The 26,206-nt window shown below is 41.0% G+C and overlaps 1 protein-coding gene across 3 annotated transcripts in view; it reads left to right on the forward strand.

The window, feature by feature from the left end:
• Positions 1–26,206, forward strand: part of pola1 (polymerase (DNA directed), alpha 1) — a 306,438-nt gene that overhangs the window by 190,196 nt on the left and 90,036 nt on the right. For all 3 annotated transcript variants that reach the window (XM_072260537.1, XM_072260535.1, XM_072260536.1), the window contains one exon: positions 22,896–23,012. In XM_072260537.1, the coding sequence (XP_072116638.1) occupies positions 22,896–23,012 (117 nt within the window). The remainder of the gene's footprint in view (positions 1–22,895; positions 23,013–26,206) is intronic.

The following is a 26,206-nucleotide window of genomic DNA, read 5'->3' on the forward strand; positions in this document are numbered from 1 at the left end:
CTATGCTTAGGTTTGATTTCACCTGATTTGATAGACTATAAGACATAGGAGCAGAATTAGGCTATTCAGCCCAACGAGTCTACTCCACGTTCTATCGTGGCTGATTTATTATCCCTCTCTACACCATTCTTGTGCCTTCATCCTGGAATCTTTGACACACTAAGCAAGAACCTATCAACCTCCGCTTTAAGTATATGCAACGGCTTGGTCTGTGGCGATGAGTTCCACAGATTCACTACCATCTGGCTAAAGAAATTCCTCCTCATCTTTGTTCCAAATGGATGTCCCTCTATTCTGAGGCTGTGCCCTCTGGTCGTAGACTTCCCCACTACAGGAGATATCCTCTCCACATCCACTCTACCTTGGCCTTTAAATATTTGATAGGCTTCACCTGAGTGTGGACACAAGTAAGTGGTGACTGTGGTTAGTAGTTATGTCTTTTGGTTACCTATTCTCTCTTTTCACAGCTGCCACTTCTTCTCTGCGACACAGTGGAAGTCGTTTATGTAGTGCAGCTCCCTCTTGAATATATTTCCTCCAAATGCAACTATTTAGTGCAATGCCTTCCCAGCTTTTAGATGCAATGTTGAATTTCTTCAGGCTGATTTTGATGTTCTGTTTGAAGCGTTTCCTTTGCCCTTCAGTGGCTCACTGACCCTCCTTCACCTGGGTGTAAAGGAACTGTTTGGGATATGAGGTTCACATAACAAACACCAAACTCCTCAAAGAGCTCAGCCACAGCAAACCATTAACAGGAGGACAAAGGAAATGATTGGAGGATGTCTTCAAAGTCTCCTTGAAAAGGAAAGGTTATAACAGTTAGCGCGAAGCCATTACAGCTCGGGGCCTCAGAGTTCAATCACGGAGTCCTCGGTAAGGAGTCTGTACGTCCACCCTGTAGAATGCATGGCTTTTCTCCAAGTGCTGCGGTTTCCTCCCACAGTTAGTAGGTTAATTGGTCATTGTGAATTGTCCAGTGATTAATTTAGGATTATGGGTAGTGTGGCTCAAAGGACCGGAAGGGCCTATTCAGTTTTATATCTCCAAATAAAATAAAATGTATTACTTGCCTGTAAGCATTCAAAATTAAGAATGAGCATATTGGACGTACTGAGATGTCAATAGCTGCATCAGCGGAACAAGTGCGCCCACTTCAAACCCTGCCTCATCTGTGAATCCCACATCGCCCCATCAACCATCTCAGACCAGAGGAGAAGCAAGTTAGTCTTGGCCATAGAACTACACGAAAAGTTGCTAACCAAGCAACTTAGTGCTCTCTTTGCTGGTTTGGCCATAAAAACTACTGAAGGAAAGATGAGAGGCATATGATACATATCCTTGGCATAAGTATGCAACTCTAAAAATTAAATCTACGTTGGGAATCCAATGCAAGACTGGAGAAACATTTTGTAGCTGTGCGGGAGGGTAGGGGAAGTGGTCAGCAGCTTTAGATCAGCTTTTAACAAACTAAAATGTCAACATGCATGCAACAGAAAACAACTCTACATTGTGATCAACCCACATTGTGATCTTTCTATATTAGTTTGATAAACTTATTTTAAATTATAAACACAAAATTCCACAGATGCTGAACATCAAAGCAACGCACAAAAAGTGCTGGAGGAACTCAGCAGGTCAGGCAACACCCATGGAAATGAGCAAGCAGTCGACATCTCTGCCCAAGACTGTTCTTCAGGGCTGGAAAGGAAGGGGTGAAGATGCCGGAATAAAAAGGTGGAGGGACAGGAAGGAGGCTAGCTAGAATCTGATAGATGAAGCCAGATGGGTGGGAAAGGTGAAGATCTAGAGAAGAAGAAATTGGATATGAGAGGAAAGTGAAGGGGGAGGGGAACCAGGGTAGGTGATAGGTGAGAAGAGGTAAGAAGCCGGAGTGGGGAATAGAAGAAGAGGAGGGGGGGGGGAGGATTTTTTTTTAATAAAAAGGTGAAATCAATATTTATGCCATCAGGTTGGAGCTACCTAGGCAGATATGAAGTGTTGCTCCTCCACCCTGAGGGTGGCCTCTTTGTGGCACAAGAGGGCATGTTGAAATGGGAATGGGAATTTAAATGTTTGGCCATTGGAAGTTCCACTTTTGATGGGTGGAACAGATGTTCTTGACAGTGGTCCCCCAATTTACGATGGGTCTTAACAATGTAGAGGAGGCAGCATTGAAAGCACTGGTTACAATAGATGACCCCCAGTAGATTCACAGGTGAAGTGTTGCCTCATCTGGAAGGACAGTTTGGGACCCTGAATGGGGTGAGAGAGGAGGTGTATGAGCAAGTGTACCACTATCCACTTGCAGGGATAAGTGCTGGGAGAGACAAAGAGAATCACAGAGGGAGCGATCCCTGTGGAAAGTGGAGTGTGTTGGTGGAGGTAAAGATGTATTTGGTGGTAGGCTACCTTTGGAGATGGCAGAAATTACAAAAAATGATGTGTGGGATGCAGAAGCTCATGGGGTGGTAAAAAAGTACAAGAGGAACTCTATTACTCTTAAGGTGCTAGGAAGATGGGGTGAGGGTGAATGTCTGGGAAATGTAAGATGATTTTGAGGGCAGCATCAATGGTGAAGGAAGGGAAGCCCCATACTTTGAAGGAGGAGCACATCTTTGATGCCCTGGAAAGCAAGTCCTTGTCCTGAGAACAGATGAGGTGGAGACAAGGAACTGGGGAAAGGGAGGAGCATTTTTAGAGGAGATAGGGGTATTGTCAAGATTGCTGTGGGTATCGGTAAGTTTATAAAAGATGTCAGTCGACAGTTTGTTTCCAGAAAAGAAATCAAAACAGGGGAGAGAGGGGTCAAAAATGGAGCAAGTGAATTTAAGGACAGGGTGGGAGTTAGAGGCAAAGTTGATGAAATTGACAGGCTCAGCATTGGTGCATGAAGCAGCACCAATGCAGTCATCCATGAGGCAGAGGAAGAGTTTGGGAGCATATCTGGAGAATTCTTGGAATATGGAGTGATCTACATAGTCAACGAAAAGACAGGCATAGCTGGGGCTCATGCAGGTGCCCATGGCTACCCTTTGAGTCTGGAGAAAGTGGGAGGAGCTGAAGGAGAAATTGCTGAGGGTGAGGACCAACTTTTCCATATAGGGGAGGGTGGTGGTGGAAGGGAACTGGCTGGTTCTTTTATTGAGAAAGAAGTGGAGAGCTCTAAGACCTTGATGGGAGACAGAGTTTATAGAACAGGACATCCGTGGTGAAAATGAGGTGGTCAGGGCCAGGGAATTGAAAGTTGGTGAGGAGATTGAGATCATGTCATTGATGTACTGTAGGTGGGAAGGGACCGAACTAAGGAAGATGGAACGTAAACACGAGGAATTCTGCAGATGCTGGAAATTCAAGCAACACACATCAAAGTTGCTAGTGAACGCAGCAGGCCAGGCAGCATCTCTAGGAAGAGGTACAGTCGACGTTTTGGGCTGAGACCTTTCGTCAGGACTAACTGAAGGAAGTGCTAGTAAGAGATTTGAAAGTGGGGGGGGGAGGGGAGATCCAAAATGATAGGAGAAGACAGGAGGGGGAGGGATGGAGCCAAGAGCTGGACAGGTGATTGGCAAAAGGGATATGAGAGGATCAAGGGACAGGAGGCCCAGGGAGAAGGAAAAGGGGGAGGGGGGGAAAAACCCAGAGGATGGGCAAGGGGTACAGTCAGAGGGAGAAAAAGGGAGAGAGAGAAAGAATGTGTGTATATAAATAAATAATGGATGGGGTACGGGGGGAGGTGGGGCATTATCAGAAGTTAGAGAAGTCAATGTTCATGCCATCAGGTTGGAGGCTACCCAGACGGAATATAAGGTGCTGTTCCTCCAACCTGAGTGTGGCTTCATCTTTACAGTAGAGGAGGCCGTGGATAGATACAGTAGAGGAGGATGGAATGGAGTTGAAGTATGGGGACACAAGTTCAGTAGGGTAGGAGGAGGCAGAGACAATGGGCCTACCTGGACAGTCAGGTTTGTGGATCTTGGGTAGGAAGTAGAAGCGAGCAGCACGGAGTAAGGGAGCTATGAGTTTGTCAGTGGATAGAAGTTCTCCAGAATTGATGAGGTCAGCAATGGTGTTGGAGACAGTTTTCTGGGGCCCTCTTCAAGGGGTAGCTATGATGTGTCTGAGAGTCGTCGCCTAGCCTCAGCAAGGCCGAGGTCAGTCTGCTGCACTACAACAACACCCCTTTTGTCTGTGGGTTTAATGGTGAGTTTGGGATTGGTGCAGAGAAAGTGGAAAGCAGTGCGTTCACAGGGGGTAAGGTTTTGAGGAGGAGTGCTGAATTTGAGTTGACTGATTTCTCATTAGCAAATAGAAATTAAACAATCCCGAGCAGGCCAAGAACCTGTGTGGGGTGTCCAGGAGACGATAGAAGGGGTCATCGCTGTAAAGTAGGGAATTCATGCCAAAGAAGTGGGTTTGGAGACGGAGGTGACAGAAGAAGAGCTTGGCGTGACAGGCATGAAGCTCACTGAGGTGCAGGCAAAGGGGGACAAAAGTAAGGCCCTTGCTGAGGACAGAGCATTCTGCCTCAGAGGGAAGGAATGGTGAAGACATGGCAGGGATTAGAGGAGGCTGGGGAGTTGGTAGTGTCAGAGGAGGGGGGAGGGTTAGGGTGTTCAGGGAGGGTAGGATGTTGTTTATCTCAATACTTACTAAATTGATTATTATGTACTTGAATAAAAGTATTGTTAACTGGCTTTGTCAAACATATGTGTTCTGTCATTGAAAGATTTAGGTGATAAAATTAGCTTTTTACTTGTTGAGGGAGTTTGTTCATCGAGGTGAAGGAATTAACATTACTGAGGAATTAATACTCAAAAGAATCAGCATTAAGCGCTCTTAAGCACTCAATAGATAAAACAAGTGGCAGCTGTTAGATTATCAGTGGCTGTTCCCTGCACTACTACTGAGATTCAGTCCTAGGTCAGAAAAGATTGATATCACTATCATAGCAGCAATAGCAGTAGTCTTTGCTTGTGTTGAGTGTGATTGTTAATTATGATCAGTTACTTCTGATGGGATCAGGTTGTCCAGGAGCTGAACTGAGACTGTCCTAATTCATTTTATATAGCAGAATAATAGCCAAGAATGGTGAAAGGTTTTAGCTGGGGGTGGGGGTGGGGGGGGAATGTTTGGATGGTTATTGTCATTCATTGTTTAGGCAATGAAAATGATATCCAACTGCTGTAGGCAAGACCTAGCTCTGCCCTAGAAGGCCTATTACTTTTTAGGAAAAAAATTCACCGACATCATAAAGTCGGAATGTAGACAAAGTACCATGTGGAGTGCCAATTTCATGTTTGGTCTGAATTGTTCGCAATTGAGGCATTAATTTGCCAAGGTTGATTTAAACACCAAATCCAACATAACTGGAGCGACATTACTTTTCTTCAAGCTTCAGAGTTCTCAGCAGTGCCTGCTTGGTGATGGAGTTTTAGTTTCATATCCTCTCCCCTGCAAAGGAGACTCAAGAAATTATAAACCAGCCTTGAAATAAAACTGCCTAACTGTTCTATCACTGATTTAGTGCTAGTTTCAACAAGTTTTTGATGAATAGAAATGTGTAATCATTGGCACAACTGCTTGTTAGGAAAAGAGGAAATCGGATGTCAAGTTGTACTGCTTAAGTAGAAGGGTTTGGAATTAGGCCATATTAACATGCTAGTGAATGTGTGAGAATTGGAGCAGACGGCTGCATCCAACCTGCACTATGAGTTTGAAGCGGCTTATTATCTTTTCACTCTCTTGACTTATAGAGTCTGCTTTTTTTAAAAAAGCTAAGACCAGTAAGTCAAATGACAAACTGGTATTTCAGAGCCTGTTACTTTTGTAGCATTTAAGACAGCATATATTTCTTTTGTCATTCTCTTCTAAATATGTTGGCGTTTTAACTCCTCAGGCTCAGTTCAAGCAGCTGACTTTACTGGATTTAATATCTCCCTTCAATATAAATAGGATTGTAGCAAAACATGTTTGATAAGGAAGACAACATCCAGGCCTTGAGTGTTTGCTGAACGGCCAGTGAATGGAAGCCATGACATTTAGTGAACTTCAGCCTGATGTAGCACATTGGACAAGTAAGAGTGCACAAAGTCTTGCTAGTTGTAGCCATTTTGATTTTTTTTTGGCATGTATGCTGAATCACTGTATATTAATTGAATGTTCCCTCATGTCTCATCCAAATGGGTTTATCAGTCACGGATAACTTATTTATGCACCTTTCACATGCAGCCTGATCACTGCAAAGAGCTTCACAGGGGTTATCAAATGTAAATAAGTCATGCTAGGAAAGGGGCTATCAATATACACAGCCAAAGTTTAGAAGGCAGAAATGTTCAGACAGGTTATTCCAGAGCTTAGCAATTAAAATGTATGGTTACTGTTACTGGAGCAATTCAATTTGGGAATGCAAAGACCAAGGGGAGAGGATTTGATGCATGGTGATTGGATGAAATGATATTTCCCTCCCTAAGTTAGGGATGCATAACTATACTGATGGGGTGGGGATTCCATTTGTTGTGTTTTGTTGGATATCACCAATAATCCTAACAAGGTAGAAGTGAGTAACAAGAGATCTTGCAATGATACAAATTGCCCAGGATTGTAAGGTGGGAAGTTCCAGGACATTAAACCAACTTGGTGATGAACATCTATGTCAGGATGAAGTAATCTGTTGGTGATATCTGTATTATGGGTCAAGTTAGGAAGAACACAGGAAGAAGAGGTTAATCCTTCGTGATATGCAGCCTGTTCATTTGTGTGTTACCCAGATAGTTATAAAATAATCTGAAATTGTACAGTACATAAAGATGTGTCACAAAAAATGTACTTTCTATGAAAGTTTTCTGTACTGCTCATCGGCATGACTCCATTAATGTAGTACAACATCATGCGTTGATACAGTGCGACATTATTTTTTGCTGAGGCAGATTTCAAGGAGAATAATTCCCACTAAAATAAATTTGGTTTTGGGTGTTGTCTATTGCAGATCATCAGTGTGTTGGTATTTATGGGGCGGTGAATTCTTCCTTCTCACAAAATGAGAACAAGATTTCAAGTTTTGATTTGTGATGGCAGGGGTTGATTTGTGCTTGCTTAATTTTGTGTCTCTCTTCATTTTAATAGAAGTCTTTGAGAACTCCAGACGCAGACTCGGATAAAAGTAAAATTAGTGTATAATCACAGGTTGTCTACTATTTGTAAACAAGTCAAATGATTTCTGAACTGAAAAGTTAGGTCAAGATAACAGCTTAAAATATGAATGTAACAAATTGCAGCATTCTTGACCTGGTATGCAGTGTTGCATACACAACCAAGTTACACTGAGAAAATATTTAGTTCCTGGCTTCCAAGTGATTCATGTTAAAATGTGTAATTATTTTACTGTGCTTTTTTCCACTGCTCTTTGTCAAAACAAGAATGTGTTTTCCATAATCAAAGCACACCTTCAGTGCCTGTCCTTATGCATGCACCATGGGTGATAGCATGCCTGGGTCTAGGAATTACTCGATAGCCATGCTTTGTAGAAATGAAGGTCATCTAGGTGGACCCATTGCATAGATCTAACTCATTCAGAAGCACCATACTGTAATATTAACCAGCCAAGTCAATAAATATATCGAGATTATGCAGATGAGATGTTTCTTTCCCCATTGGTAGGATATCAAGAGCAGAATACTTAAATGAAAAATAATTGAATTAACACACAAGACTTGAATCACCTGAAATAGCATAATAGCTTTAAAACAAATTAGAAAACTTCAAAATATTTTGGGCAACATTCACAATTAAATGTGTACACCTAAAGTGATCTTCCAATTTCAAACCAGAAACCAGGACTTTTGAAGTGTGGATTAACTAATTACTCTTCAAAGAATGTTAACATGCTGTATTAATGTTAGATCTGCAGTTCTAATTTTAATTACTGCCAATTTCCCTTAAGTATTTTCACTTGTTTTTTAAATAAACCAGTCTAGGACCACTGACTGACTTGCAGGATAATAATCAGGACTGGTATCTGCGAGAAGTTTACTGCCTCGTTACCTATTTGAATTTGAAAAGTTCCACGTTCATTCCAAATATTTTTAAATTGTTTATGTTACCTTACTTTATGGCTCTTAAGTTCCAGAAATTAAACATTTGCCCCACTGTTACTTTTGCTACGTATATTGTGCAAATGAATTTGAAGGATGTTGCCTTAAAGTTGTTCTTGGTTCAACTTGTACCCATATCACTGGTGTGTCATCAGTAGTGACCTGTTTGGCAATATGTGTGTGTGACTTGGTGATTTACTGTAATAGTCAGCTGATCAAGAGGCTTGCATCTGTTGTATGATAGAAAACTGCTTTAAAGCTTCTTTGAACCACCATCACCCAGGTCATACCATGTTCTCATTGCTGGCATCAGGAAGGAGGTACAGATGCCTGAAGACACACACTCAACGATTCAGGAACAGCTTCTTCCCCTCTGCCATCCGTTTTCTGAATGGACATTGAATCTCTTCTTATTTCTATTGTTGTGCTACTTATTTAATTTAACTCTTACATATACTTACCATAATTCATTTTTTCACTATCATTGTGCATTGCATTGCCGCAAAGACAACAAATTTCACAATGTGTGCCAGTGATATTAAACCTAATTCTCATTCTGTTTCTAATTCATCTTGGAATGCTTTAGTGTGTTACTTTTGATCTTCATTTTTGTGGCCAGGAATAAGTTTGGCTTAGATTTTCTCCATCTTGGGTATATTTATCGGGATAAAGCTTGGTAATTTAGTTGGGATTTTCAGTCCTGGCAATGTAAAACAGTCCAAAATATTTTTGGGACAGGAAATTAATCATTTGTTGCATGTTGTCCCATTCATACATTTGTGTACATCTAACAACTTTGAGGCTATGTGACCCAAGCTGCTGCTTGAAGATCTCAAAAGTTGTATTACATATCGCCCTGAAGATAACACAGTTGGTATTGCACCCAGAAATTAAAGTAGACTTTATAATTATGAGTAGAGATAGTTTTATTCACAACCAAGTAATTTTACACGAGTTCTCCAGCTCTTTGCTACATGCGGGAATGAATGGTAGTCACCTATAACTAATCAAGCATAGCATTTCAATTCCCCCACACTTTATAAAATTGTGTTTTGACTTTACTTTTCAGCATTAAATCTTAAGTTTGGGTCAGACCAATTTAGAGCTAACATTTGAGATTTCTATCCATCATAAAAGACATCAATAAATACAATCCTCCCCTGATTTTAAACAAATGTACTTTTAGATAAGAACAAAGGAAAATATACTGAATTTCCTCAAGTGATATGGAAATTCTAAAGCAAAAATCAAATAATAAATAAGCTCAAAATTAGTGCTGTAATATGTGACAATATTATCTGCCTCTTGCTGCTGCACAGCACATGTTGAAGTTGGTTAGAAAAATAAATTTCCTTTGAATTATGGTATTGAAATTGATCTGTACTGGAGATCTAATTATCAAAGCAAAATGAAAAAGATATACTGTTCTATTAATAACTGTTCAAAATAGCTCCTTACACTGACGTTTATATTTAATCTTCATGAATAGTCGTTACATCTATTGTTGCAGTTTGTAAAGAAAGATTAACAGATAGTATGTATAAACATATTCATTTAGGTGTTAATTACAGAGGTTATTAAAAAAAACACTGTTCTTTCATGTTATTGTAACTAGTAGGATGTCCATACAAACTAACCTCACTGGTTTTTATCAGTAGAAAGAAATACTGTCGAGAGCAGCTGTGAGTGCATGGAGGTTGCTGTTTTTTTTGAATACTTTGAAGCTTGTTTCCATGCTGGTTAAAAATGAAGGTTTCTGCAACAAAAGCTAAATATGATCTGGGAAGTTTGTGAGAAGTTGTAAATATTGTGCAAAGTAATACACCCTTGACATTCTTCTTGCCCATGTTGAGTTGCCAAATGTGGTAGAGTTATGAATGATCTTTCAGTATTTTAGTTTGGGGTATGATATGTTGCATTGAAGGATCCTGGGGCAGAGTGGGGCATGGGGAGGCTGGTCGATGGGAGTGGAAGGAAAATCACTGGGATCTCTGTTCTGAACAGGTAATTGTCTGCTTCTGAAGGGATGAGATTGATTGAGATGCCCAAACTTCTGTACTTGGATTGCCATTTTTGGGCTTGTGCAGAAGACCACAGGGTAAAATTGCAAGGATTTTGGCGTGCATGCATTTCATAGGAAACTTGGTATACAGGATGATATTGAATGGCTTATACTGCTCATCTAATGGCATGTGTTAAATTCTAACAAGAGTCTCAAACACTAACATAGAGTCTTAACAACAGGGTTGAGAGCTGGTTGACATTTAGTGTGTTCACATCTATACTGCTGTTTGAGAGTCTGAGGTGAATCAGAATGAAGTTTATTACCACTATCTTGTACAATGTGATTTGTTGTTTTGCAGCAGCAGTATATTGCTGAGACATAAAATTACTATAAATTACGAAATAAATAGTGTGAAAGCAGGAATAATGAGGTAGTGTTCATAGACCATTCAGAAATCTGATAGTGGAGGGGAAAAACCTGTTTCTTGCCAGCAGAACAATTGTTTCACCTGCTCCGACACTCACCTCCGTCACTACCATTCAGGCCCCCAAGCAGTCCTTCCAGCTGAGGCGACACTTCAGCTGTGAGTCTGTTGGGGTCATATACTGCGTTCGGTGCTCCCGGTGTAGCCCCTTGTATATCAGTGAGACCTAACGTAGATTAGGAGACCGCTTTGCTGAGCATCTATGCTCCATCCACCAGAACAAGCAGGATCTCCCAATGGCTACCCATTTTAATTCCACTTCCCATTCCCATTCCAATATGTCCATCCATGGCCTCCTCTACTGTTGGATAAGGCCACACTTAGGTTGGAGCATGACACCTTATATTCCATTTGGGTAGCCTCCAACATGATGGCATGAATATCAATTTCTCAAACTACCAGTAATACCTACCCCCACCTCACCATTTCCCATCCCCTTGTCTCTTTTTCATGTTATCTCCTTGCCCACCCATCGCCTCCCTCTGGTGCTCCTTCTCCCCCCCCCCCCCCCCGCTCACCTTTCTTCTTTCTTCCATGGCCTTCTGTCACTTTCACCATTCAACTTCCTAGCTCTTTGCTTCATCCCTCCCCCTCCAAGTTTCACCTGTCGCTTGGTATTTCTCTATCCCCTTCCCCCACCATTCAAATCTACTCCTCAGCAATTTTTCTCCAGTCCTGCCGAAGGGTTTCGGCTCGAAACGTCAACTGTACTTTTTTCCATGCATGCTGCCTGGCCTGCTGAGTTCCTCCAGCATTTTGTGTGTGTTGCTCTGAATTGTTGAGTGTGGAGCTTTAGTACGATTTTTTTGATGGTAGTAACAAGAAGCACGCATGTCCCAGGTGGTTAGGGTCCTAATTAATGGATGCTGCCTTCTTGAGGCATTGCCTCTTGAAGGTACTGTTGATAGTTGGAAGAGTTATGCCTGTGATGGAGCAGATTAAGTCTACAACCCTCTGCAGCAGGGGTGCCACACCTGGGGTCCACGTGCACCTTGGTTAATGGTAAGGGTCCATGATATAATAAAGGCTGGGAACCCCTGCTCTACAGTTTCTTGCAATCCTGTGCATTGGAGCCTTTATACCAGGCTGTTGTGTATTCAATCTGAAGGCTGTCCAATGTACATCTTTAGAAATTTGCAAGAGTCTTTGTTAACATATCAAAATTGCTTAAACATCTGATAAAGTAGAGCTTCTAGCATGCCTTCTTTGTTATTTCCTCAATGTATTGGACTGAATAGTTTTTTTGAGATGTTAACACCCAGGAATTTGAAGCCACTCATCCTTTCTGCCACTGACCCCTTAGTGAGGACTGATGTGTGTTCTCCCTAAGTCCCCTTACTGAAGTCCACAATCAGTTCTTGGTTTTGCTGATGTTCCATGCGAGGTTAATATGACACTACTTCAAAAATCCAATCGACCTCATTCTTATACACCTTCTCTATGCCCTCTTGAGATTTTACCAACAACAGTGGATCATATTCCTTAAGTATCTTACATTTTTTATTCCCCCCTCACCCACACTTGCTTGCCCTTGTTCTCTGCTATCCCCCTAAACCATAATCCTTTCTCCTGAACCAAGTTCTTTCTTCAAGGTTTTCTGGTCCTACCCCATTCTATGTGATCTTCTTTCTGCTATGTCCTCACCCAGTCTTTCCTTACCAAAGTTTTGGTCAATTCTTTCTCATACCTCCACCAGTCACCATGAGCTACACAAACTAGAGAAAATCTGCAGGTGCTGGAAATCCAAGAAAATCCACACAAAATGCTGGTGGAACTCAGCAGGTCAGGCAGCATCTATTTTAAAGAGTACAGTTGACATTTTGGGCCGAGACCCTTCAGCGGGACGGGAGAATAGAAAGTTGAGGTGTAGATTTAAAAGGTGGGAGAAGGGAAGGAGAAACACAAGATGATAGGTGAAACTGGGATGGGGAGGGGTGAAGTAAAGAGCTGGGAAGTTGATTGGTGAAAGAGTTACAGGGCTGGAGAAGGGGGAATGTAATAGGAGAGGACAGAAGGCTATGGAAGAAAGAAAAGGGGAGGGGCACCAGACGGAGGCGATGGGCAGGCAAGTACCCCCTCCTTTTGAGCGAGACCTACACTCAATTTTCACTTCCCTCTTCACTAAATTCTCTTTTAAATGGCCCTTTTCTCTCTCTCACCTTATCTCCTAGCTTACCCATCACTTCCCTCTGGTGCTCCTCCCCTCTTTTCTTTCTTCCATGTCTTTCTGTTATCTCCTACAAGACTCCCCCTTCTCCAGCCCTGTATCTCTTACCAATCAGCTTCCCAGCTCGTTGCTTCACCCCTCCCCCTCCCAGTTTCACCTATCACCTTGTGTTTCCCCCCACCCCCCCAACTTTTAAATCTACTGTACTCTTTTTCCATAAATGCCTGCCCTGCTGCGTTCTACCAGCATTTTGTGTGTGTCACCATGGGCTAAACCCCAACTTTTCAACCAGTACATCCACTCTTGATAGTAATAGTAAATTATGATGAAGATTAACACATGTATGGTTTGGGCCTCATTTTTGAAAAGAATGCTTGACAATCAAGACCTCCATACTAAGCTCATTGTATACTGGGCAGCAGTGATCCCTGCTGTATTATGTTCTTTTGAAACTTAGACTACTTATACTTTAGCAATTCCAGTACAGGATTTAATCTTTTAAACGTGTTCATAAAAACATGTCTTATTTCATAGGATCTGCAAGACCATGTGCATTTGCTAGTTATCTTTGAGGTCACAGTGGTGATACATTTCACTCTAAAAATCATTATAGTCTCTAAAAATCATTATAGTTTGGAAATGGAAGATCCATGTACCACTGAAGTTCATTTTTGTCACTCAATTATTGTAGAAAGGTGAACAATGGAATCATATGTCTTGCCTTCATTTGGATGAAAGTTCATATAGTTGCAAAAGTACAATAAACAACAGACTAATTAAGGAACAATTTCATATATCCTTTCAGCCGACTGACAGCAACATTTTTAAGGGACAGTAATGACTGTGAAATGTGTTTCTATTCTGGCCTATTCCAGGCAACCAAACTAAACCTTTGGCAACTTACAGAATATGGGTTGGTGTCCTTTGTACAACTGCTTTAGACTAACGACCCTTCCTGTGAGCACAGTTGTCAAATCCCCAAATAACCACACCATTCTGGGTACTTAACTTTTACCTTTCCCTTGCAACATGTTCATAATCAGAAATATTTACTTTCTTAACATTTTCTTTCCCCTGCGTGCTGGATGGTGTCATGTTACTTCATGGTTAGCTGTGACTGGAGTACTGTCCATATATTCCAAAATGTTTTCACCTTGGTTCTCACATGGAAGTGCACCGAATTGCAGCCAATATATAGGACCATGTATGGTCCACGCTTGTATATAATATTTCAATATCATCAGCCAGTGACAATTACCCATCTCTGCACTCCAGCTGACACTATCTGAGGTGGTTTCTAAAATTCGCCAAAAATATACTGCAGAGACTTGTGTGTGAATGGATAAAGTTCTGGCCATTCCAGTGAAATTTCTTAAATTGGGTGATCACTAAATGGCAAAAGAATTATTGGATGAAACATTGAACCCATAAAGGGCAACATGAGCAATATGTGCATAGTCAGGAGATATCGATGAGGTCCAAATTAAATATTTTTCATCAGTATTCACAAAGGGAACAGACTTTACAGTTGGAGAATTTAGTGAAGAGGGAAGTGAAAATTGAGTGTAGGTCTCGCTCAAAAGGAGGGTGTACTTGATGCATTTGTGGGCTTAAAAATGAACAAATACCAGGACTAGATTGGATTTATCCCAAGCTGCAGTGGGAGGCCAAGAAAGAAATTACTTGTTCCCCAATGCACAAATGAAGTACATAATGATTGGAGGAGAGCAAATTTGGCCACCTTTTCAATAAGGGCAGAGGTCAGTCTGGTAACTATAGACTTGCGAGCCAAACCTCAGTGGTAGGGAAGATATAAAAACATTCTGAGGGAGAGGATTAGTGATCACTTGGTATAGCAGGGAAAATTAGATGCAGCCAACATAGTTTTGTCAAGGGAAGATCCTGTCTGACCAATGTGATTGAACCCTTTGAAAAGGTAACAGTGTGTCAATGAGAACAGGACAGTGGTTGTGATTTACATTGACTTTGAATAAAGCCTTTAGCAAGGTCTTGCACCCAGGTTGAGAAAACCTTGGTCAGACCTGAGCAGAGTACTACCTTCAAAGGTGCATTTATTATTAAAGTACACAACTTTGAAAATTCGTCTTCTCCTGGTAACCCGCCCCCCCCCCCCCGGCACAAAAAAAAACAAAATCTGACCAGGTACCTTGGTCCCCTAAATCCTCCTCCCCCACACAAAAAAACGCAAAAGATTGGGCAAAAAACACAATATAAAAAACTATAAGACTTCTTTTTCAAGAAAGCTTACAGTCCATATCCAAAATGCAGAAAACCTGGGTAAGTTCTCCAGGCACAGTGGCAGGCTCTCCCCTCTCTGGTAGCAGAGTGAACCCAGCAATCAAAGGGCAGGCAGCCACCGCTCACCTTCCATATTCGCCTCAATGTTCCAATCTCACTCATCACTTTAATCGGCAAAATGGAGTCAAACATCGACTCACCCTGTCCAGCAGCCTGCTCACCATGAGGTTTCCACACGTTGCCTCTGTCTCCTGGAGAATGCAGACCCAAACAGTCTGCAAACTTCTGCGTTCGCCTCGAAGTTTCTATCTCCCTTGCCGCTTTAATCGGCGAAATAGAGTCGAATATTGGCTCAAGGCCCATTCCGCAGCCTATGAGGTTCATGCACACTGCTTTTGCCTCCCGGAATCTTCTCAGAGAGCCTCAGTGATCTCCAAACTGCATAATGGGGTTAATATGGAAGGGTGCCCTCTGGTTAGTATGGACGAATTGGGCCAAATGGCTTGTTTTCATGTTGAATACTTCAATGATTTTATCATTTTATAGCAGTTGCCTTAACTATCAGAAGGCAGTTACTTGCTTCTCTGACCATTTTCATGTGGTCTTGTCATTCTGAAATTGTGCAGAAGCACTAACACTTTGTATGAGTATGCCTGAAAATGTGCACAGTAGTTAGGAGGTCCTAAGCAAGCCAGGTTTATGTGAGTATGTGAGCCCAATGCTGCTTTAAACTTGACATCAACTGGATGCAGTCCTTTGGCATCAATCTAGAACCAAGTTGGACGATTTCTGAGGTAACAAACACACACTTGTTTTTTTTAGTTCCTCACCTGGACTGTTGCAAAAAGCAAGACCTACTTCTATAACTATCTTGGTTAATGTTCTTTCATTTTGGTTAATGTTTCCAGTTATGATAAAGGTATAATTTAGTGCCTGCAAATGTTCAATAAAGAAATCTTCCAGATCAACAGTTTTTTGTGAAAAGTCACTTTATTTCTGTCATCATCCAACCAGCAGATGGGGTGAAACAAAAGATTGTCACAGCCTTTACTTTCATAGAGGCATGCTGACAGACTGCCTCACCATCAGGTATTTGGGGGGGGTGCGGAGAGGGGGCTACTGCACACGGTTGAAGTAACTGCAGAGAGAGGTAAAATTAGTCAGCTTCATCATGGGTACCAGCCTTCGTAGTATCCAAGACATCTTCAAGGAGTGGTGCCTCAAAGGCAGCGTCCATCGTTAAGGGCCCCCAGCACCCAGGTCATGCCCTCTTCTCACTGTTACCATCAGGAAGGAGGTACAGAAGCCTGAAGGCACACACTTAGTGACTCGGGAACAGCTTCTTTCCCTCTGCCATCTGATTTCTGAATGGATATTGAAACCATGAACACTACCTCACTGCTTTTTTATTTATGTTTTTGCACTACTTACTTAATTTAACTATGCGATGTACACATGTACTAATTCAGTTATTTTTCCTGTGTTATCTTGTATTGCAATGTACTGCTGCTGCAAAGTTAACAAATTTCACGGTATTTGCCAGTGATATTAAACCTGATTTTGATTCTAAAGAATATTACAAGTCAGATTAAGATTGGTTTGAGGAGAACTTGGAAGTTTGACCTTCCGGATGGTAGCGGTCATGTTTAGAAAGTGCTAGCGTAGGATACTTCATGAGTTGCTGTCGTGCATTGTGTATGCGGTTCACACTGCAGCCAAATGGACATTGGTGGTGGGATGAATTTATGGGATAGTGGTTGGGATGCTGATGGAGCATAATATTCTTTTAGTTTGTAGTCGTGGAGGGGCTTTCGGAAAGGCAGGAGGTGAGTCATCTGCTGCAGAATTCCTGGTGTTGCTGCTTTCTTGTTTCCAGAAAATTCACATGGCTGCCCCATTCATTTCTTACCAGTGGTTACCCCCACCACACTACCTCCAGGATGCTGGGGGTAAGGACTCAGCAATGCCAGAGTCAGAGTCAGAATCAGGTTTATTATCACCGGCATGTGACGTGAAATTTGTTAGCATGGCAGCAGCAGTTTACTGCAACACAATATAGAAGAGAAAAATAAATAAAATAATAATAAAAATAAACCAATTACAGTATGTGTATATTGAATAAACTTTAAAACGTGCAAAAAAAACCCCCAGAAATACTGCATATTTTAAAAAGTGAGGTAGTGTCCAATAGTTCAATATCCATTTAGGAATTGGATAGCGGAGGGGAAGAAGCTGTTCCTGAATTGCTGAGTGTGTGCCTTCAGGCTTCTGTACCTCTTACGTGATGGTAGCAGTGAAAAAAGGGCATGCCCTGGGTGCTGGAGGTCCTTAATAATCGAAGCTGCCTTTCTGAGACACCACTCCCTGAAGGTCTCCTGGGTACTTTGTAGGCTAGTGCCAAGATGGAGCCGACTAAATTTATGACCCTCTGCAGTAGCCCCCCCCCCCCCCCAATACTAGACAGTGATGCAGCCTGTCAGAATGCTCTTGACAGTACATCTACAGAAGTTTTTGAGTGTATTTGTTGACATACCAAATCTCTTCAAACTTCTAATGAAGTATAGCCACTGTCTTGCCTTCTTTATAACTACATCAATATGTTGGAACCAGGTTAGATCCTCAGAGATTTTGACACCCAGGAACTTGAAACTGCTCACTCTCTCCGCTTCTGATCCCTCTATGAGGATTGGTATGTGTTCCTTCGTCTTGCCCTTCCTGAAGTCCACAGTCAGCCCTTTCGTCTTACTGACGCTGAGTGCTAGGTTGTTGCTGCAACACCATTCCACTAGTTGGCATATCTCACTCCTGTATGCCCTCTCGTCACCACCTGAGATTCTACCAACAATGGTTGTATCATGAGCAAATTTATAGATGGTGTTTGAGCTGTGCCTAGCCACAGTCATGTGTATATAGAGAGTAGAGCAGTGGACTAAGCACGTACAGTGTTGATCGTCAGCAAGGAGGATATGTTATCACCAATCCATACAGATTATTGTGGTCTTCCAGTTAGAAAGTTGAGGATCCAATTGCAGAGGGAGGTACAGAGGCCCAGGTTCTGCAACTTCTCAATCAAGATTGTTGGAGCGATGGTATTAAATGCTGAGCAATAGTCGATGAACAGCATCCTGACATAGCTGTTTGTGCTGTCCAAGTTGTCTGAAACCGTGTGCAGAGCCATTGAAATTGTGTCTGCCATTGACCTATTGTGGCAGTAGTTCAGTCTAGTCATGACCAACCTCTGAAAACATTTCATCACTGTCGATGTGTGTGCTATTGGACCACAGTCATGAAGGCAGCTCAAATTATTTTTCTTAGGCACTGGTATAATTGTTGCCTTTTTGAAACAAGTGGGAACTTCCGCCTGTAGCAGTGAGAGGTTGAACATGTTCTTGAATACTCACTGTAGTTGGTTGGCACAGGTTTTCAGAGCCTTACCAGGTACTCCATCTGGACCTTACATCTTGCGAGGGTTCACTTTCTTTAAAGACAGCCTAACGTTGGCCTCTTGAGACAGAAATCACAAGGTCATCAGGTGCAGCAGGGATCTTCACAGCTGTAGTTGTGTTCTCACTTTCAAAGCAGGCATAGAAGGCATTGAGCTCATCTGGTAGTGAAGCATTGCTGCCATTCATGCTATTGGGTTTCGCTTTGTAGGAAGCAATGCCTTGCAAACCCCACCAGAGTTACCGTGCATCCAATGTCGCCTCCAACCTCGTTCAAAATTGTCTCTTCGCCTTTGAAATAGCCCTCCGCAAATCATACCTGGGGTTCTGGTACAGGCTTGGGTCGCCAGATTTGAATGCCATAGACCTAGCCTTCAGCAGACGACATACCTCCTGGTTCATCCATAGCTTTTGGTTTAGGAGTGTTGTTCAGAATCAGAATCCGGTTTAATATCACCAGCACTTGTCATGAAATCAGTTCACTTTGTGACAACAGTACAATGCAATACATGATAAATATAGAAAAAAAACTGAATTACAGTAAGTATATATGTATATTAAATAGTTGTTGGGGCACCACTCCTTGAAGATGTCTTGGATACTATGGTGACTAGCACCCATGATGGAGCTGTCTAATTTTACCATTCTCTGAAGTTTACTTTGATCCTGCACAGTAACCCCTCCTCCCCATACCAGACGTTGATGCAACCAGTCAGAAAGCTTTCCACGGTATACCTGTAGAAGGTTTCGAGTGTTTTAGGTGATAAACTTAATCTCTTCATCCTCCTAATGAAATATTGCCACTGTCTTGCCTTCTTTATAGCTACATCGATACGTTGAGACATGTTTAGATCCTCAGAGGTATTGACACCCAGGAACCTGAATTTGCTCACTCTCTCTGCTTCTAAACCTTCTATGAGGATTGGTTTGTGTTCCCTCGCCTTATCCTTTCTAAAGTCCACAATCAGCTCTTTAGTCTTACTGACGTTGAGTGCAAGATTGTTGCTGCGACACCACTCAACCAGCTGGTATATCTTGCTCCTGTACGACCTCTTGACACCATCTGAGATTCTGCAAACAATGGCTGTATCATCAGCAAATTTATAGATGGCATTTGAGCTATGCCAAGCCACACAGAGAGTAGAGCAATGGGTTAAGCACACGTCCCTGAAGAGCGCCAGTGTTGTTTGTCAGTGATGTGAGATGTTATTTCCAATCCACACCAATTGTGGTCTTCTGGTTAAGAAGTCAAGCGTATAGTTGCAGAGGGCGGTATAGAAGCCCAGTTTCTGTAGTTTTTCGATCAGGACTGTAAAAATGATGGTGTTAAACACTAAGCTACATCAATGAACAGCATCCTGACATAGATATTTGTATTGTCGTGACATTTCAGAACTCTGCTTTGCACTACAATATTGATGACAACATACTCCTTGTTTTCTCACCTTTCCTACGTCAATACCTGCTTTAACATTACATATTGTATTTTCCGATGTATTCTAGTCCCATGGGACCAATTATCTAGGCATTTTTTAACCTGTTTATGTATAAAAAAAATACTCTTCAACTATGACTGAGCCCCAACTTAAATCTTTCCTGGCCAGTAAGCATTCTTCTGCCTATAAGATATCCAATGTGCTATTTCCATGTACCTGATACACTTGTCAGCCCTGTGGAAATAAAAGTTATCAGTATTTGTAACTGTACACTACATCTTCACTGACATTTGAATTGAGGCAAATGAATAGAACTTGTCATTGTACATTAGAGTAGAATGTCATGGGCTTCTGAAAATGCCATTCTTTTTATTTCTTCTGCTTTTATTCTTTGCTTTATCACTTTACTGTAAATTTTCATTTTATGTAATTTTTCACAAGGTACCATTTTATAAGATATTAAACTAGGTGCTCGAGTGCAAATCCAAAGATAATTTGATGCAGGCCGCCACTGGGAACTGCTGCCTTCTAAATGGCTTAAACACTAAATCTTTTGAATATATTCAATGCCCAGAAAATTAAATACCAGAATAATCATAATGGATGAATGTGATAATCTTTTTTCTAATTATGAGATTTCTATTATGTTTACTTCGGTTTGCACTCCATTCGGAATAATTGTTGAACTGAACGGCACTCAGGCAGGCAAAAATCTTGCTCCTTTTCTTATATTGTGTATTTATTTCAAAGGATGTGTATTTTGAAAAGATTTACCACTGAAGGTGGTTTGTTTCTCCAGGTTTGATGTTCAGTGTGTCAGTGGAAGACTGTAAGTTGGGTGATATTTGAGAATGGATGATCTACCATACCTTGGAGATGAATTATGTCATGTGCTGATTAATGAGTAATGGGCTAAAACTGTTTCCTATTGGTATGTTTCTTTCTAAGGTTCTTTCTTCTTTCTCCCAAAGGGCAAATTTCTTCTTTCAGATATACATCATAATCAGCAAATTAAGTTGATAATTTGTTTCAGGGAATAACAATATAGGCCATGTACACGAATAATTCGTAGAACATGATAAAGTACCATTAATGCACTTTGGAGGGATAAGATGTCTTTGTAGTTGATCTCTCATAGATGCTGCTTATTATTTGGGGTCTGCTCCAGGAAAGTTGAAATGGAAATTGATTGACACAATGAGTCAAAATCTTCATTATTGCATATTGTGCCGTGGTGAGTGGACTTAGGAACTGCACAATGATTTAACAAAACAATGATCCCAAAGGTGAAGGGGAATATACAGAAGAAGAAAGGGAAAGTTATAAACAGTCAGGCTTTACTTCCTATGTTTCAGCTGTAAGCCATCACTGTTTAAGGCCATGGACATGTCAGCCATTACTGGTTCACCTTTTGCAACTAATTTGAAGGAAGAATGCTGAGCAGCAATTATTTTAATTTCACTCAGGAGAAAGGAAAAAGTAGTATTATGTAGGTATAGCTACAGTTCTGGTGCACAGTTCAATCATGACTTTCTCTGCATTCAATAAGGGACATTTTCAGAAGAAATACTGTGAACTTTTAGTAATCCACTTATTATAAAATTTGTGTAAATTAGAGTCTCTCCTTGCTTTTAACCAATTCTGCTGTAAGAGTCTGATGTTCCTTGTTATTATCCTTTCAATGTTCTTGTGACAGAGCTAGATGATTACTGAAATGAACAGATCAATAAGTCAAATGGCCAATTGAGCCTATTTGGAAAAATCTCTGTAAAATCTAGTAAATTGGTTGACATACATTGCAAAAATCTGTCAAATAGAAAAGCTGTTTGTCCCTTAATTTGTTGTCTTTCCCCTTTTTTCTCCACCTGCACTTTTTTCAGAGCTCGTGGTGGAGGGTGGGAGAAGAAGGATGCTGATAAAAATATAAATTGTAAGAATATGGTTGTCTTAATGAACAGTTTAAAAGGAGCTTCATTTTTTATTTTGGATTTAGGCTTAATTTTTTGTTTAAAATCTATATTGATATTGACTTAGCTGGAGAACAGATGTAGATTTAGATTTGGAAAAAGGGTATTCTCAAACTGTCCTGGGGAATTCCTGCTTACTCATGGTTTGTTCAAGATTATATGGAATAGCCAAAAACATGGAAGCACTTTATCCTAATTTGAAATAGAGAAAATGAATTTCTTGAGATTTCTCCTTGTCTCCTGCCATGGCCTCAGTATAAGGTGGACAGAAACTCTATGGTTAACTGTTTATCTAGAGTTTCCAATCCTTCTGTTGAATCTATAGCTAGAGGTTAGAAGAAGTTTTAAAAGTCATCGAGGAAATTGTCCTACTGACACATAAATTAGATAAGAGACAAAATATATTTTGTATCACAACAAATTTACGTCAGGGAAGCATTCAACAAACTGATGGGATGTGGAATATGTTTAAATGTCCACACATTTACATACAATGCTTTGTCTTCTAACATCTTGTTAACAGAAGATATTTTCCTGAGAAGATCCAAGCTACAACTAGACTGAGAAACTGCTTTGCATCATGAAATTTTAAAGACTATGTTACAGTATTTGAAATTCTTGGTAAACTGTTAAACTGTGTAAAGTATAAGGATACGGATTCCTTGTAGACTTACTTTTGTTTCAAAATTATACTTTCATTATTGCATTCTCTCTTACTGCTTCTATGTATTATTTAATACATAAGTTGTACCTTGTCCACACTTAGTCTTCAAATAAAATTATAGACCTCTGAAAGTATCAATATGTTGATGTCGACCTCTGGTATACTATAAGCTACAGTTACCAAGTGTTGATCCTAGACACATTGGTGCTGTGTTACTTGGAGGTTTTCAATCTTAAGGAACTTACTCTGCTTATGAATACAAACCAAATTTTAGCAGAAAGCCTGAATTTTAACAGTTAGCTTTTGGAGGTTGTGTATTTAAAGAAGGGGCTAAAGGAAACTTTTTAGAGATTTTCATTTTTGTTTTGTTCAATTTTTAGGGCTGGCTCGTTTGTGACGACCAAACATGCCAAAATCGTACTCGACATCTTCCACTGAGGTTCTCTCGCAATGTTCCATTATGCCAGACTTGCACAAAGGGTGCACTTAAGCCAGAGGTAAATAACTTTTGTATTGTTGCTGTAGACTCGTCTTTTTTCTCACGAAATATCCACAACAATAGCATGATTTGTGGATTACCTAGATTATGAGGGACTGGTCAGTGGTTAATTGAAAAGCTTAGTTTATCAATACCAAGTATTTTCACATTAGGTTGATACAATATGGAATTTTTGAATTTAGTAGAAAAGAATGAGGCAACTTGTGCAGTAGCAAGCAGACTTTAAAAGAGCTATCCAACTGGTAGATTCTGCCATCCGTTTCTTTGCGACCAGTGCAGTCTTCACTTTTTAAGCACTTCCTTTTAAAATTCAGGTAACAGTCCTCCACCATTAATTCTGATAAAGTTTTTGCGATGAGTGGACCTAGCTTATTTAGAGCAATGACCGCATACCCCTCCCCTTGGCACTACATATCGATCCGTTATCTGCGCATGTGCTGTTATCTATGCATGCGAATTGTTCTCTCTCTTGTGCAATGTGAATACACCAGCTAAAGCCATCTCACGCATGTGTGCTCTTATTTAATCGATATGTAATTCTGCATAGACACAACAGATTGGCAATGAGTACGAACCTGAATGTCAGAAAATATGAACTGCACCAACAGTTATGGGATAAAATAATGAGAGTTAAACAGCATGAGAAAGCCGTTACAGGCGCTAACAAAGGAACACTGGAGTAACAGTGAAAGACGTATTGAATTTAAAGTGAAATAACGTGGCAATGGCTTCAATCAGGAAAGTTGATGAACTTGATAGCGCTAATGAAGGCTGGGAGTCATATATCAAGAGGGTTCAACTGTATCGTAACATGAACAGTATGGAAGAGCAAAAGAAAGCCCCTACACTTCTTAGCTTAATGGACCCAAGAATGTAGTCTCTTACACAACCTTGTAACCCCTGAGAAGCCAGCAAGCAAGACATTCAACCAAACTGTTTCCATTTTACAAAATCACTTGAGCCCTAAACCTCTGGTAATAGCTGAGAGATTTAGATTTTACAAAAGGAAACAGTCAAAAGATGAAAACATTTCTGAATACATTGCAGAACTGCACAAACTTTCCCAGTACTGTGACATTAGAGGTGCACTTTCTGATGCATTAAGGGATTAGCTTGTATTTGGCATGCAAAGCATTCAAAAGAGGCTACTGTCAGAAAAAGACCTAATCTTAAAATGGGTATTGGGCATTGACCATTGCAATCTCATAAAGGATACAGCTGAACTGCAGAAAAAGACATCAGACATGCACAAAGTGTCCCTGAATGGTGTAAAAACCCAAAGATGTTCACATCCTCCCATAATGCAATCGACTTTTGGTTCAAAGAAAAGCTGTGCAGAAAGTATCACATACAGAGAATGTGCAAGGTAGACAAAAAGCACAACCAAGTAAAAAGTCTCAAACACAGAACTAAGCAAATGCATAAAAGTTACCAAATGTAAAACAGAATCAGACAACTTAAAGCTGAACCGTTATGCCTAAAACTGCACAGTATTACTGAAGCAGATTGCAATGTACTATGGATCACAGCAGATATGTCAGGTGTAAAACTGAAAATGGAGCTGGACATGGGGTCAGCTTTACCTATAATTCCAGAAGCTGGCTACAACAGACAGTTTTCTAAGATACCATTAGAGAAGACCTCAGTGATGCTAAAGACCTACACAGGCGAAAAACGTGCCCCAAAGGCAAAGTGAAGGTGATATATGGAGGCCAAACACCGCAGTTAGAGTTTTATGTATTGAAAAGTGGGCCAGCACTTTTCAGACATGAATGGTTGAGAAAAATCCAACTAGACTGGCACTCAATCAAAGCTCTCAGTGTGGCATCAGCGGGCAACGACAGCCAAATGGTCGCACTAACCAGAGACTGGCACAGCTGCTTAATGCTAATGAAAAGGGGATTGGTAAACTCAAAGACAGGAAGGCCAGAATTGAACTGGATGAAACAGCAACACCAAGGTCCATAAAACGGGTCCATTGCCTTGTGCACCACTTCAGAAAGTGGATGCTGAACTGCGGAGCTTGGAGGCGTCTGGAATTCTCACCAGGGTTGGAGTGATTGGACCATGCCCATTGTCCCAGTAATCAAGAAAGGGAAGGCCAGAACCGTTTGCATTTGTGAGTATTCAAGGTGAGCATCAACCCAGTGCTGCAAATTGTGCAGTACCCCTGCCATGAATAGAAGACATTTTTGTATCTTTGGCAGATGGGGAGAGGTTTTCAAAGATCAACTTCTCACAAGCCTATCTATAAATGAAGATTGAGGAGTCAAGCAGGAAGTTCCTTATAATCAACACTCACAAGGGATTGTGCCACTATAATTGTCTCATCTTTGCCATCGCATTAACTCCAGCAATTTGGCAAAGAGCAATGAGCCAAGTGCTCCAAGGTATCCCAGGAACACAGTGTTACCTTGATGACATCATCGTGGTTGGCAAAAATGATGAGGAGCACCTTCAGAACTTTGGTAAAGTGCTTACCAGGCTGAGTGAGTATAATCTGCTCACGAAGAGAGAAATGTGAGTTTTTCAAGAACGAAATCTCATATTGTGGACATGTCATTGACAAGCATAGCTTACATAAGTCACAAAAGAAGAATGGAGCAGTGCTGCAGGCACCCAAACCGGAAAACGTGTCACAACTCAATTTATACTTGGGCTTTGTAAACTACTACCAGTGGTTTCTCCCAAACATTGCTGCAGTGCTTCATCCATTGAATGCACTGTTAGACAGGAGCAAAGTGGGAATGGTCAGAAAGATATGAAAAAGCATTCAAGGAAACACAGAGACTAATAACATCTGATGAACTGCTCACCCATTATGACCTAACCCTGCCCATCAGACTGGCATTAGAGCCATTTTATCACACATTATGAAAGATGGATCTGAACACCTGATTATTTTTGCTTTAAGATCACTGACAAGTGCAGAACGCAACTAGTCACAGATTGACCGAAGGGACCTTAGTCTAGTATGGGGAATAAAGAAGTTCCACTGCTACATCTACGGACAAAAGTTTATGCTAGTGACAGATCACCAGCCCCATGTGTCTATTTTCTAAACCAGGAAGGGAATTCCAGTGATGACTGCTACCCAGTTACAATGTTGGGCACTATTCCTAGGAGCCCACTCTTATGACATAGAGTTCAAGAGCACCAAACAGCACAGCAACACTGACGGCTTGTCAAATC

The sequence above is a fragment of the Mobula birostris genome, chromosome 6 (genome assembly GCF_030028105.1).
Source record: "Mobula birostris isolate sMobBir1 chromosome 6, sMobBir1.hap1, whole genome shotgun sequence".
Lineage (NCBI taxonomy): Eukaryota > Metazoa > Chordata > Chondrichthyes > Myliobatiformes > Myliobatidae > Mobula > Mobula birostris.